Source organism: Bos javanicus, chromosome 12, assembly GCF_032452875.1.
Source record: "Bos javanicus breed banteng chromosome 12, ARS-OSU_banteng_1.0, whole genome shotgun sequence".
Classification (NCBI taxonomy): Eukaryota; Metazoa; Chordata; class Mammalia; order Artiodactyla; family Bovidae; genus Bos; species Bos javanicus.
The window spans coordinates 35,578,153-35,593,425 of NC_083879.1; the positions used below are offsets into that span (position 1 = coordinate 35,578,153).

At 38.6% G+C, this 15,273-nt stretch overlaps 1 protein-coding gene across 7 annotated transcripts in view; it reads left to right on the plus strand.

Annotated features, from left to right (window-relative positions):
* Nucleotides 1-15,273, plus strand: part of ZDHHC20 (zinc finger DHHC-type palmitoyltransferase 20) — a 60,213-nt gene that overhangs the window by 40,774 nt on the left and 4,166 nt on the right. For 4 of the 7 annotated variants that reach the window (XM_061434980.1, XM_061434976.1, XM_061434977.1 and 1 more), the window contains 5 exons: nt 7,064-7,196; nt 7,573-7,699; nt 11,557-11,646; nt 13,043-13,158; nt 14,410-14,487. In XM_061434980.1, coding sequence (XP_061290964.1) covers nt 7,064-7,196; nt 7,573-7,699; nt 11,557-11,646; nt 13,043-13,158; nt 14,410-14,447 — 504 coding nt within the window. In that variant the 3' untranslated portion in view covers nt 14,448-14,487. Of the gene's footprint in view, nt 1-7,063; nt 7,197-7,572; nt 7,700-11,556; nt 11,647-12,645; nt 12,691-13,042; nt 13,159-14,409; nt 14,488-15,273 lie in introns of those variants that run through there. The other 3 variants (XM_061434978.1, XM_061434979.1, XM_061434982.1) reach the window with 2 other exon arrangements.

The window sequence follows — 15,273 nt, forward strand, 5'->3', positions numbered from 1 at the left end:
CACAGTTCCAAGGGAGGGTTCCCCCAACACTACTCAGGCCCTCATGGGGAAGAACCAGAGTCGCTCAGGAAGTCGAGGCACGAGGGCCAGAGCCTTCACTAGTGTCCATGGGAGAGGCACAGTGAGGTAGGGTGAGTGCACATAGGGTTAGCTAGTTTGAGTAACCTCAGTGGTCTCTGGGGCTCCAGGCAGTCCCTTGTTTGCTGTGAGTAGGGCTGGGTAGTACTACCCACTGGACTGTGAGAGCCAAGTAACCGGAGGTGTTCTGGAGTGTGGGCTCTGGACCAATTAGTTTGTATATAGTTTGAGAAGTACATTCCTTGCTGTCTCTTTAAGAAACGGATAGCCCTGGGAGAGGCACTCTCTCCCCAGTCAGCTAGAATCCAGATGCTCGAGGCACTGAGGCTGAAGAGAAGAAGAAAATATAGTTAATGCAGAAGGAGCTCTTATTTTTCCAGCTTTCAGAGTTGTAAACTGAGGTTGGAGAAGTTAGGTAAATAAAGTGAAGGTTGAATCAGTGCCAGATGAATGAAGTCCAAATTACAGAATGTTACATTTCTTTATCAGAAACTTCAGCAGTGTTTGCATGTAATGATTTGTTAATGAAAAAGTAAATATTGTCAAACTTTTTAAGATTCATGATGAGTAAGGAAAGACTAATAACTTAAGTCTGCTTTTCTCTTCATTCTTCAACAGTTACTATGTGCCAAGCACATATGTTCTAGGCACTTTGGATATATCAATGTACAAAGCAGACAAAGAATTCTGCCTTTGTAGAACTTACTTTTGAGAAGGACTAAACAAACAGTAACCATAGTAAATAAGGAAATTGTGTTGTATATTGGAAACTAAATGCTATGGGAAAAAAAGTAGATCAGAGTAAAGGACTTAGCAAGTGTGCGGGGCAGGTGGGTATAATGGGCAAGTTACAGTACTAAAAAGATTGATCACGGTAGACCTCAGTAAGAAGATTAGATTTGAGTGAGACTTGAAGGAAGTTAGTGGATATCCAAGAGAAGATTATTTGTGCACCCAACAAATGAGCACCTAAATAAATAAAGTAAATATTAACAGAAGTAAAGGGAGAAATAAGAGAGCAAGACAGTAGACAGAAATAAAAGGTGAAAGTAAAGGGAGAAATAGCAAGATCACAGTAAGGGCCTTTGATCAATGGATGGATCATCTAGACAAAAATGAAATAAAGAAGTATTAGACTTAAATGACACTTTAGTCCAGAGGGACTTAATGGACAGAGCACTCCATCCACAAGCAGCAGAATACACGTTCTTCTCAAGTGCACGTGGGACATCCTCTGCAATAGGTCACAAAACGTGTCTTGTCATTTTAGGAATATTGAAATGATAGCAAGCATCTTTTCTAACCACAATGGTATGAAACTGGAGATCAATTTTAAGAAAAATAAACTGGAAGATTCACACATATTTAGATTAAACAACATGCAGCTGAACAGCCATTTGGTCAAAGAAGGAATCAAAAACTATTGAGACAAATGAAAATGGAAATACAACATAAAAAAAGTCCTGGGATGCAGCAGAAGCAGTTCTAAGAGGGAACTTCATAGAGATAAACCTATGTTAAGAAGTAAGAAAGGATCTCAAATAACCTAACTTTACACCTCAAGGAACTAGAAAAAGAACAAAGCTGCAAGTTCATAGAAGGGAGGAAATAACAAAGATCAGAGTGAAAATAAGTGAAATAGAAATTAAATAGGTAACTAAAACTAAGAGCTGGATTTCTTAAAGAATAGAGAGACCTTCAGCTGGTCTCACCAAGAAGAAAAAGAAAGAGGGGACTCGAAAGAGGAGACATTACAGCTGATAAATACAAAGGGTCAAAGGGACTTCTCTGAACAATTATATGCCAAATAATTGGACAACCCGGAAGAAATGGATAAATTCCTAGAAATGGACAACCTATGAAGACCAAATCATGAAGGAAGAGAAAATCTGAACAGACTGATTAATAGTAAAGAGATTGACTAATCAAAACCTCCAAAAGTCCAGGACCTGTGGCTTCACAGGTGAACAGCCTACACTGATCCAACTCACACTCTTTCCGAAAGTAGACAGGAGAACACTTCCAGGCTCATTTTATAAGGTCAATATTATCCTAACACCAAAACCAGATGAGGTCACCCCAAGAAAATTGCAGGCCAAAATGCCCATTGAACATAGATTTTTAAAAATCCTCAATAAAATATTAACAAGCCAGATTCAACAATACATTAAAAGGACCACACACACCCTGATCAAATAAGATTTATTCCAGGGATGCAAGGACGGCTCAGCATCTGTAGAGCAGTATGTGTGATACACCCCATTAACAAAATGAAGGATAAAAATTATATGTTCATCTCAATAGATACAGAAAAAGCATTTGACAAAATTCAACATCCACTTATGGTAAAAACTGTAAACAAAATTAGTATAGCGGGGACGTACCTCAGTTTAATGCCATATATTGACAAGCCTACAGTTAACATCATACTTGGTGGTGAAAACCTGAAAGCTTTCCTTTCATATCAGGAACTAGACCAGGACACTCACTCTTGCCACTTTTATTCAACGTAGTATGGAAGGTCTTAGCCAGAGCAGTTAGGCAAGAAAAAGAAATGCATCCAGATATGAAAGGAAGAAGTAAAGCTGTGTCTGTGTGCAGAAGACATATTATGTTAGAAAATCCTAAAGACTCTACCAAAAAAAGAAACCTGTTAGCTAATAAGCAAGTTCACTGAAGTCGTATGATACAAAACCAATGTACAAAAATCAGTTGCATCTCTGTATACTAATAACAAATTTTTAGAAAGAGAAGTTAAGGAAACAGTCCCATTTACAATTGCATCAGAAAGAATAAAATACCTTGGAATACCTTTAACCAAAAAGATGAAAGATCTATACACTGGAAAGTATTAGCCAGTAATGACAACAACTGAAGAAGACCCAAATAAATGGAAAAATAATCTGTGCTCATGGATTGGAAGAATTAATAGTGTTTATTTTTTAATATTATTTAAAATATTAATACTATATATAAATACTACCCAAAGTAATCTGCAAACTCATTGCAATCCCCATTAAAATTCCAGTAACGTTTTTCCAGAAGTAGGACAACCCTAAAAGTTGTATGGAACCACAAAAGGCTGCAAATGACAAAAACAGTCTTGAAAAAGAACAAAAGTAGAGGTATTTCGCTTCCTATATTACACATCTGTAGTAATCAAAGCAGTATATTATTGGCATAAGAACAGACACATAGATCAGTGGAACAGAATAAGAGCCCTGAAATCAACCCAAGCATCAATTAATTTATGACAGGGAGCCAAGAATATACAATGGGAAAAAGACAGTCTGTTCAGTAAATGGTGTTGGGAGACCTGTACAGCCACATGTGGAATAATGAAACTGAGCATCAGTCCTCCATCATGGACAAAAGTCAGCTCCTAAAGACTTGAACGTGAGAGCTGAAATTATAAACCTGGAAGACACAGGGGCGAGCTCCTTGACATCAGCCTTGGCAGTGACTTGTGTGGATTTGACACCAAACATAAAAGCCACAAAAGGAAAGAAAACTCAACAAGTGAGACCACATCAAACTGAAAGCTTCTGTATAGAAAAGGAAACTATCAACAAAATAAAAAGCCTACTGGATGGAAGAAAATATTTGCAAATTATGTATCTGATAAGGGGTAATATGTATAAAGAACTCACAGCTTGATAGCAAGAACAAGACAAAACAGCCAGATTTAAATGGTCAGAGGGTCTGAATAGACCTTTCTCCAATGAAGACATACAGATATTCAACAAATGCAAGAAAAGATGCTTAGGATTACTAATCATCAGGGAGACGCAAGTCAAAACCACAGCAGTGGGATTTCCCTGTGGGTTGCAGTAGCTAAGACTCCACACTTCCAATGCAAGGGGCCCGGGTTTGATCCCTGGTCAGGAAACTAGGTCCCACATTCCTCAGCGAAGAGTTCACATGTCACAACTAAAGATCCTGCGTCCCACAACTAAGACCTGGCACAGCCAAATAAATAACTGAAAGTATTTTTTAAAAGCAAGGTATCATCTTATACCTGTTAGAATGGCTGTTATCAAAAAGACAAGAAATAACTAGTTTTGACAAAGATTGGGAAAAAAAAGAACCCTTGTGTGTTGGTGGGAATGTAAATTAGTGCAGCTATTATGAAAAATGGTATGAGGAGTCCTCAGAAAATTAAAATTAGAACTGTTGTATCACATGATCCAGAAATTCTGCTTCTGGGAACATATCCAGAGGAAACGAAAACACTGACAAAGATACCTGCACCCCTGTGTCACAGATTATTTACAACAGCCAAGACAGGAAAACACTGAGGTTTACATTGGTGGATGAAGAACTTGTGGTATAAATATGCCGTGGAGGACTTCACTTTTAATTCAGTGCATAAGAATCCACCTGCCAATGCTGGGGACAGGGGTTCAATCCCTGGCTCAGGAAGATCCCACGTGCCGTGGAGCAGCTAAGCCCGTGTGCCACAACTGCTGAGCCCATGTGCTGCAGCAATTGAATCCCACACATCTAGAGCCTGTGCTCCCCAGCCAGAGAAGCCACCGCAAATGAGAAACCTGTGTACTACAGTGAAGAGTAGCCCCCACTCACTGCAACTAGGAGAAGTCCATGCACAGCAGCAAGGAGCCAGCACAATCAAGAATAAACAAAATTTTTAAAATGTGCAGTGGAATATTCTTCTACCATAAAACAAGGAAGTCTTGCCATTTATGACAACTCAGATGGACCTTGAGGGTGTTATATTAATTGAATCAAGTCAGAGAAAAACAAATACCGTATTATCTAACTTATACGTGCAATTAAAAAAAAGCCTCATAGACAAAAAGAACATTTTGGTGGTTGTCAGAAGTATGGGGTAGAGGATGGGTAAAATGGGTGAGGGTGGTCAAAATAAGTCTGGAGATGTAATGTCCAACATGGTGACTGTAGTTAATAAGTATATTTGAAAGTCTTTAAGAGTTAGAGTTGGAAAGATCTCATCAGAAGAAAAAAGATTCTGTGACTGTGTGGTGTTGGACGTCAGCTAGACTTCTGCAGTTATAGATGTGTATGGAATCGTTATGTTGAGCTCCTGAAACTAATGGAATGTCATGTTAGGCCTCAGTAAGAAGGTAATAGTTGACAAAGATATGACAGAACTTAATGGATATCTGAGAGAAGAACATCTCAAACAGAGGAAGCATGTATACTTTAGAGTCAAGGCCCAAGAGGAGGAGCCAGTGCCAGGAGGCTCGTCTTGTGAGGCTGAGCCAGAGGGAGGCTGGTGCAGCCTAGGAGGAGGCCCGAGGGGAAAGGGCCTTCAGGGGTGTTGCCAGGGTCAGAGTGGGGAGCAGAGGGATGAGGCCATCTGACTTCCTCAGGGCCCCTCTGGTTGCTGTGCAGGAACTAGACCACATGGTAGGTGAGGGCACCTTTCCCAAGGCTACTGCCCACCAGTGAGGTGGGACAGAAGGAACCATGTCTGGTTTTCAGAAACCATTCATCAAAAGTTTTTTAAAAAGCTATGTGCTAAGCAAAATTAATTTTATTCTTTCCTGGATACAAATCTATTTTAAAAATTTCGTGGAAGGGTATGTAAAGTGTACCCTAAATGTGCTTGGAGAGCGGAATGTCCTTGTCTTTTGTGTTTTCTTGAGAAAATGTCATCAATGACATTTAAAGAGCAACAGCTTGGTGACCCTTTGAGACTTGAAAGGTTTACACAATAGTGCGCAGGATAATTTTGTGTAAAAAGTGGTTTCTTAATACACTGTCTCTATTTGTACAAGCTTTGCCGCAGGAAATCTACAGAGAGTTGTCCAAAGGTAAAATACATTATTGCCATGACATTCTTGCCATCTTTTTTTGTGACATTTATAGTGAATATGTGTAATACTCATTTGCTTCTCAAGATGGGGGAGATAGAAGAATCACTTGTATTTAAAAGGAGTTGTGTTTCCTCTATAAGACAAGAAGAAAAGATGGGTGTCAGAAATAGCTAACGCTAAAAACCTACCACTTAGCCTGGCTTCCCTGGTGGCTCAGATGGTAAAGAATCTGCCTGCAGTGCAAGTGATGTGGGTTTGATTACTGGGTTAGGAAGATCTCCTGGAGAAAGGAGTGGCAACCCACTCCAGTATTCTTGGCTGGAGAATTCCATGGACAGAGGAGGCTGGCGGGCTACAGTCCATGAGCTCACGAAGAGTCAGACACAACTAAGCAGCTAACGTTTTGACTTCACTAGCCTATGAACAGTGTTTAAGTCAAGCAGGAGCAGCTCGTGTTCTTTGAGGCTGTGGTTGGCCTGTTCTGTGAGAGTGACTGCCCAAGGCGTCGTCTTCTCCCCTTGCTAGATCCCCACTTCTAGGTGAACACGTGCTTCCGTTGAGATGAATATGACCATTGGGATAGGTAACGGAGTTGCTGTTTTCATTCACTAGTACCTTGTGGCAAATTTATATACCAGAATTGGGAATTACCAGGAAAGGCTCTGTAGGAATGCGCAGGTAGGCATGGAAGCAGCTCCAGGGAAGCCTGTTCCCAGTATGTTTATTCCAAGAACAGAGACTAGGGAAGTCCAACGAGAGCTTTATCACAGCTAGCTTCTGGTTAGCAGCATACATAACTACCACAAGCAAATATTTTAGCTTAGATGGAGAAAACCCTCATGTATCCTAGATTTGGGGGCAAGCTTAAATATATGTATAAACTGTAAAAGAAAAATGTTGAGTAAAACGTTCATCTTTTTATTACTGAAAGTGTTGCTAAAATTTAAGAGCAGTTTTTAAAGTGACTCTTCCTGACATGTAAGCAAGCCCCTTTGGTAATACCAGCTCTCTGCTTTGGGACATGTTGCTTTTGGATGTATTATCTAATTTATTTTATTACTTCTCATACCTGGCTTTTTTTTTTTTTTGGTGAATTCAACAGTCATTAAAAAGAATCAAATAATAAGATTATATTTTAGAGGTTGACTATTCTCGAAAGTAATTCGTCTCTTCTCTTTCCTCAGAATGAACTCACAGATACACGTGCAAAATTCCACGTACTTTTTCTTTTCTTTGTGTCTACGATGTTCTTCATCAGCGTATTGTCACTTCTCAGCTACCACTGCTGGCTAGTTGGAAAAAACAGAACAACCATAGGTAAGTAGGTTACATAAGTTATAATTATTTAGGAATCCCAAAACTTTAGAACTGTGCCATAAGCCACACAGTAGGAAGTTCATACATAATGAATGAGTGAAGTTGCAAGAGATAGAATATATATATATATATATATATAAGGTATATTGAACATACTTCAGTAGATTTTATAAAGGTGATGAAGTATTCAGAGGTTATATGTTTTCCCAGAAAAGTTTTAGAAACTCATTTTTAAGTGTTACAAATATAGTATTTATTTTAAATTATATTTATAGTTTTTGATATCAAAGACATAAAGAAAAAAAAATTGGTACTTTTCTTCCATCTTATAATTTTCAAATAAGTTAACTCTTCTTTTTTAAATATACCCAAACAGAATCATTCCGTGCACCCATGTTTTCATATGGAACTGATGGAAATGGTTTCTCACTTGGATGCAGTAAAAACTGGAGACAAGTCTTTGGTGATGAAAAGAAATATTGGCTGCTTCCAGTATTTTCAAGGTAGCTTCTAAAATGCGTGTCTCAGATATTATGGAATCTATGACAGTCTCTCTCTGGTTACATGTCTTAGGATTCAGAAAATCCAGTATATTATGACATTATGAGCCTTGAGAATGAAAACTCAGAATATCTTAATTACATAAGTATTTTGTTTTTCATATTTCTTTATGGATAAAGGAGAGTTTGGGCATATATTTTAGTGAGAATTAGGGGGAAAAAAAGATGATTCATAGAAAATAATAATCACTCCATATCCTTCAAAATGAAAATAAGTTTTTGAAGTAAAGAATCATAAGAATGTATTAGCCATATCTTCAGAGATTTTTCCAGTTCAGTTCAGTCGCTCAGTCGTGTCCGACTCTTTGCGACTCCATGAATTGCAGCACGCCAGGCCTCCCTGTCCATCACCAACTCCTGGAATTCACTCAAACTCACGTCCATCAAGTCGGTGATGCCATCCAGCCATCTCATCCTCTGTTGTCCCCTTCTCCTCCTGCCCCCAATCCCTCCCAGCATCAGAGTCTTTTCCAATGAGTCAGCTCTTCGCATGAGGTGGCCAAAGTACTGGAGTTTCAGCTTTAGCATCATTCCTTCCAGGTTATATAATATGTTGTATCTTAAATCAAAGAAGACCCAACACATAATGCAGTTTTTACCTCAAATTTAAATGAGAATATGTGCTCAAAATGATTCATAATTTCCTTTTCTCCCAAATTTTCAGCCATCCTATGCCATCCATATACAAAAGTCATTATAAAAAAGGAAAAAGTATTTGAAATTCAAGTACCATATTTATAAGTGCTGTGGGTTCCTTTTTCTTTTTTCCCTTAATTAACCGTATTGCTTATTATTTGCTTGAAAATGACATATTTGCCTTCTTTTTCTTTTTTGCCACACCATGTGGAATCTTAATTCCCTGATCAGGGACTGAACCTGGGCCCTGGCCGTGGAAGTACAGAGTCCTAACCATTAGACTCCCAGGGAATTCCAAATTGCCTTCATTTTTGAAAGGCATTTTTGCTTGGTATAGAATTGTAGATATTGCTTGCATTTTTTCTGATGAGAAGTTTGTGGATATTATCTTTTTTCTATTTGTGTAATATGACTTTTTTCTCTGCCTATGTTTAAGATTTTGTTTACCTCTAGTTTCATACAATTTGTTTATCAGTAGTTTCATGCAAATAATGTCATTTTCTTCATGATTCTTGTGCTTAGGATTGTTGAGCTTCTTGGTTCTGTAACTTAAACTTCCATCAAATTTGGAAAAATACCTTTAACCACTGTTTCTTCAAGTATTTCTTCTGCCACCCCCTTCCCACATCACTGCAGGGGCTTCAGCTGCATGTCTGTGGCCAGCTGGGGTCTCTGCCTCAGCTCACTGGTGGGCAGCTCACTTCTCGTTCAGTCTTCTTCCTGTATTTCACCTTGAAGTGCACCAGTCTCTTCTGTGTGCTTTATCTATTTTCTCTCATATTCAGGTTTTTCCACTCTGACAGACTTATTTTTTAAGGTTATTTTCTCCTAAACAGAAATTTCAGTGTTGGCAGTTGGTTTTTTTGGCTCGTGTGTTTTTTTTTCTCTTCTTTAAAGATGTTGTTCTTTATCCTCTGGCTTATGCTGTTTGTGTCAGTAAATCAGCCTCCCTCTTATTAATACCTTTATTCTACTGTTTGTACAGCCACACCTCAGTGATAGTGCAGGTTTGGTTCCCAGGCCCACATAAAGCAAGTATCACAATAAAGTGAGTCATATGAATTTTTTGGTTTCCCAGTGCATATAAAAGCAATATTTACACTAACTATAGACTGTTAAGTGTTTGATAACATTATATCTTTTTTAAAAAAGGACAATGTACACACTTTGATTTAAAAATATTTTATTGCTAAACACTGCTAATCATTATCTAAGCCTTCAGCAAGTCATGATCTTTTTGCTAATGGAGGGTTTGAAATATTCCAAGAATCACCAAAATGTGACACAGAGATGCAAAGTGAGCAAATGCTGTTGCAAAAAATGGCACTGGAAGACTTGCTCAGTGCAGGGTTGCCTCAAGCCTTTAATTTATAAAAATCACAGTATCTGCCAAGAGCAGAATGAAGCACAATAAAATGAGGTGTGCCTGTAAATTACTCTGTCTCTCTCCCCCTCTGGCTCCTTAAGATTCTATCTGAATCACTGGTTACAAGTGGTTTGCTTATTATGTTCTTCTGTATGCTCTTCCCTATGTTTATCCTCTTTGGAGTTCATTAGGCTTCTTGGATCTATAAATTTTTAAGTTTTCATCAAGTCTGAGTAATTTTGATATAATTTTCTATTGTTTTTGCTGCCTGCTTCCCTCTTCCTGTGCCCTCCCCCCACTAGCTTTTCAGGTTCTTCTTAAACATTCCTTGAGACCCACTGGTTGTTGCTGTTGTCCCTCTCTTTCCTCTTCCATCTTTCTTCTTTCTTTGCTTCAGGTTAGATAGTTTCTACTATCACATGTCTGTGAGTTCACTGATCTTTTCTTCTGTAATGTCTACTGTTAAACTCATCTAGTGAGGTTTTTTATTTCAGATTTTAGATATATATATATTTCAGCTTCAGAAGTTCGATTTGGTTCTTTCTTCATATCTTACATTTCTCTTCATTTAAGTCTATGTTTCAGATTTTCATGGTCATTTCTAAACCAGAAAATTTGATTTTTTTTTAATGCTAGTAATTTTTGACTGGATGGTGGACATTTCGAATTCTGAGTATTTAAAATTTGTCCTTTAAAGAATGTTGGATTTTGTTTTGGCAGACTGTTAAGTTACTTGAGTTTCAGCTGAGTCCTCCTGAGGCTTGTTTTAACCTTTGCTAGGTTGGTGTAGAATAGTGTTTTCTCTCAGGCAAGTTAATCCTACAACAGAGGTGAGAGCCCACTGGGGTCCCTGCCAGATCCTGGTGTTCAGTGCGGTCTCTCTGCTCTGGCGGGTCAGCGTGGACACTGGCAGTGCGCTGCGGCTCCAGTGTGCAGTTGCTCTTTTCCCAGATTCACACGCGTGGCTGAGAATTCATCTCAAGGCTCAAGTAGATCCCTGTGCAGATTCATGGAGCCCTTTATCTGCACATCTTCCTCTCGCTCAGCTCTGTCCCCTCAGCTCAGTGAGACCACCTTGCCCTGTTTGCCAACACAACCCCTCCGCACCCCTACCCACTGGTGCTCAGGCTCTGGCAGAAACTGCGACTCCTTGGCTGGCTTCACTTCTCTTAGACACCACAGTTCTGTGTGGCCTGTTAGGAAAACAGTTGTCTGTCAACTGTTTGAAAGCAGGTCAAATCTTCCCATTAATCCATCTTGGCTGGAAGTGGAACTCCCTACTGGACACAGTTTTGATGTTTTAAGAATGTGGAAATGAGGCATAGCTGTACTTTTTTAGATTTTCTTTTCTTTTATTCAGTGATATATCCCTAACATTTAAAATGTTACTTAGACCATCCAATAAATATTTGTTTAATGAATGTTGTTGAATGAATGAATATATGGAATTTACATCTTGAATTTCAATTTGAGCATCTGTGATATCTTAAATGATTGTAACAGGCAAGTCAGTTATCCAGATGTTTGAATCTATTGTTTAAGTTATCATAACTTTACATCATCATAATTTTAATAGTCATAGAAGATATTGTTTTTAATTGCATGTAAATTATAAAAGAAAGACTTCCTCAGTGAAGTCTAATAACCCTCTGAATTAGAAATCTTAGAAATTATTCTCTGAAATGACAAGTTACAATAATCTCTTTATACCATGCTTCTGAAAAATAGGTGTTAAATTTGACCACTTTGATTTAACTTGACATGATTAAATTATCACTGGTATTTTTCATTATTGCAGCCAGGGTGACGGCTGCAGTTTTCCGACTCGCCTTGTGGGGACGGATCCAGAGCAAGCTTCTGTCTCAAACCAAAGTGAAAGTGCCAGAAGGTGTGCTTCTTGTTAAGTTTTTCAGAATTCATTGTAAAGCAATCTGTGTGTGTGTGTGTGTGTGTGTTACACTTAGATAAATACAGTAGGAATGTGGCAAGCCGGCAGAGACAGGAAAGATAAAATTCTGTTCAGGTTTTTAACTGAGGGTCAATGTATGCATACAGCTGATATGTTTAGGGTAACCATTCAAACTGGAACACTTTGAGAGTAAGAAAATGAATGCCTGCTGTTAGTAGTTGGGCCAAGACAGGCTCGTGTCACTGGAAGTGTCTGGGCAGAGAAGGAATCATGGCTCCCCCACCTGTGCTGCGTCTTCCTGGAAACAGAGACTCTTTTGAGATTTGATTATGTTGGTTTCTATCAGTTATATTTTCAAAGAAGTTAGTCATTGTTCTATTCTCCATTTTATTTTGATAAACAGATTTTAACTGGACTGTGAAAATAATATGAATGAGGACTCAAAAATACAAATACAAAATTTTTTCTTATTCATCTTAGAGGAAATTTTCTCAAGAGTTTGTATGGCAAGCACACTGATTCATAAATTCAGAGAAATAGTTCATTTTAGATTAAATTTTAAAGAAGATAGAGGTACCTCTGTCAAAGTGAAACACTTGAAATGTATTTACTCCAGAAATAAACTGTGGGGGATAAAGGGTCATTGATTACTTTTGTTAAAACATGGGCCTTAGAACCTAGAACCTAAGGCCTTGGGACCTCACAGCTCTAACAGTTACTGTGGGCCTGTGGGCCTTAGACAAGTTAGTCTGAGCCTCAGCTGCCAGCTCTGTGAAAGGAGGATTCATCCTATTTCCAGGGTTGTTGTGAAGCTGGCGATTATGAAAGCACCTAGCACAGTGTCTGGCCCATAGTGCATACCCCAAAATATTAGTTCCCTTTTCTTCCTTCTTGTGTTCCTCCACCCCTTCCCTCCCTGGATCTCGTAGCTAGAAAAATAAGTCTGCACTGAATCACTGAATCATTTTTCCCCCTTAGATCTATACTGCAGAGGTAGAAAGCAGAAAACTTGGGAAATGACAGGTAATTTTTTGTCCTGGCCACAGACCTAGATCCTCACCTGTTCTGTGCTACCTTACAGCTCTTGATTAACATTAACATGTTAAACACATTTCAGATTGGCCTCTGAAGCTGTTTTTCTTTTGCCTAATTGTTTTCATTGGCAGTGCTGAGTACAGATTCTTGGGTCTAGGGAGCCATTTAATTGGGGGTTGGGGGCATATTTTTCTTTTGAAGATGGAATTTTTTCAGAGTGCTGAGATCTCATGCGTTGCCCTTACGTATTTAGGAAAAGGAATACTAATTTGCTGCTTATTAATTAAATACCCTTAATCGAGCATTAAACTCTTTACTGAATGATTTGCTCTTCTTTCAGTATTGGCTCAAATCAGCCCTTTCCTATCAAACCGCTTAGTGAATCAAAAAACCGCCTGTTGGACAGTGACCCTCAGTGGCTGGAGAGTGGATCTGAAGAAGGTGTTGGCGGGTCAGGTAATATTTGTCATCTGAAAACATTACTTCATCTGCTTAAAATTAAAACCACCAGACTTAATAAATGTGGAAAAAGCAAAATACACTATGTGATATTTTAAAATACTAAAATATTTGAAACTTTTTAATAAAATGTCTACTTTGTAGGCTGTTAGTGTTGACTTGGAACTTTCACGGAAGCGAGGGTTCAGTGAGAAGTGTAGTGACTGCTGCTGTGTTTTTGGTTCACAGTTTTTTGTTTTTCTTTGTTGTTATCCAGCCATGTATTTCATCACCTCAGATGTAGAAAGTTGTTTAGGCACAGTATTCTGGATAATGTTTAAACAAGGTTATTCTTTAGGGTCATAGTTTTTGCTTATTTGAAAATATTTTTTTTTTAAGTCTTTATTGAACTCGTTACAACTTTGCTTCTGTTTTGTTTTGGTTTTTTGGCCACAAGGCATGTGGAATTTTAGCCCCCGACCAGAGATCTAACCCACACCCCCTGCGTTGGGAGGTGAAGTCTTTAACCACTGGACCACGAGGGAAGTCCCCGAAAAGATAATAATTTTGGAATGCCTTGTACTCTTTGGCTGTCTTTTCTTAGTATAAAAAGAGTGCACTGAGTATATTTTAACCTTTTAGTGATGACTCTTAATCATTTCATGAATTTGTGGATACGTTCTAGAACAGTGGGTAAGATAGAAGTGGGATTTTGAGTCAGGCCTGGGTTTATAATAGGTAGTCTGACCATTTACTAGCTTTATACATATCTGTGGTTCTTAATAACACTAGTAATAATATTCTCCTGGCACTATAGGAAAATGGACATTCAGATCCATTTGTAACTAACAATCAATTTGTAACTAACTGTAGGAAAGAGCCTTGAAAACTTCTTGTCAGAATTTCTGACTTCTTGTTGATTTGGCTTTAAGCAGCATTTAAATTCTCTTAACATCATTAAGGCCTTCATCCAGATTATTCGCCCCTCAGTATGAAGTCAAGGGAAAATCAGGTTTTTGGACTTGAAATGACTGCTGCTAAACATCTTTAGAGCCAGTGGACATTTTCACCTAGTGTGAAAACCAGACTTGCAGATCTTAGCACTGCTTTCCTTCCTTCTGGGTTCTAACAGCAGACAGATGGTTGGCACCAGAAGCTTATTTAGTGCTTACGTAAGACTTGCTTTTACCGTGATCATCAATGTTACCATTTAGTTAGGAACCTAATACTTCTTTTTCTGTCATGTCATATATAATTATGTGCTTACAGGGACAAATAACCATGTAACAGTGGCAATAGAAAACTGAGTACCACTTGTTCATAACTAACCAATTGAATAAGAGCAAGGTAAGACAGTATAAAGGTAATTTCTCCAAAAATTGCCCTTTATTTGCATGTCATACTCTCAAAAGAGTCTGTAGTTGAGTCTTTCTCATTCTTTCCATTATGGTATCAAATAGCTCAGGACAGATTGAAAGGTCACAGCTGCCTACCTCCCGGCTTTCTTCCCTTTCCTAGTGCAGTCTTACTGAATATTTATTGGTAGATTAATGAAGAAATGAATAAAAATTGTTTAGGATTGGTATATAGACAACTAACCTTTTCAGTAAATGGTACCTTATTAATTTATTTAAGGGGAAAAGGTGACTTTTGCCCAGTGCTGAAGAAATTTGATCCAGAGAAGAGTGACTAAGACTTAAGAGGTTCATTGATGTTGTTTACCTGGTAAAAGATGCAGCAGAAAGCAGTTCTCTGTAGCTAAGTACCCAGGCCAGTGATGCTGCCTCTGTGCCCAGCAACAGTAGCCAGAACAGGTTTACTTAAATAGGACTAGGAGCCCTTGTGAGGGCAGTGCTGACAGTGACCCGCAGGGACACTGAGCTCTCGAGAAGACAGCTGTGCACGTGTCAGTGGAAGCTGAGCTCACTGGCTCAGAAGCATCATGTGCAGCTGTTAGGTTTTTTAAAACCTGCGTGTGGTGTTTATTGGTTACCTGTCGCTGCCTAACAAAGTATACACACTTAGCAATGTAAGACAACACACCTTTATTACCCCAGTTGTCCTGTTCTCATCTGTAATCTCATCTGGGACATCTGCTGCTTCATGGGTGTTTGTCACTAGCATTCAGTTCCT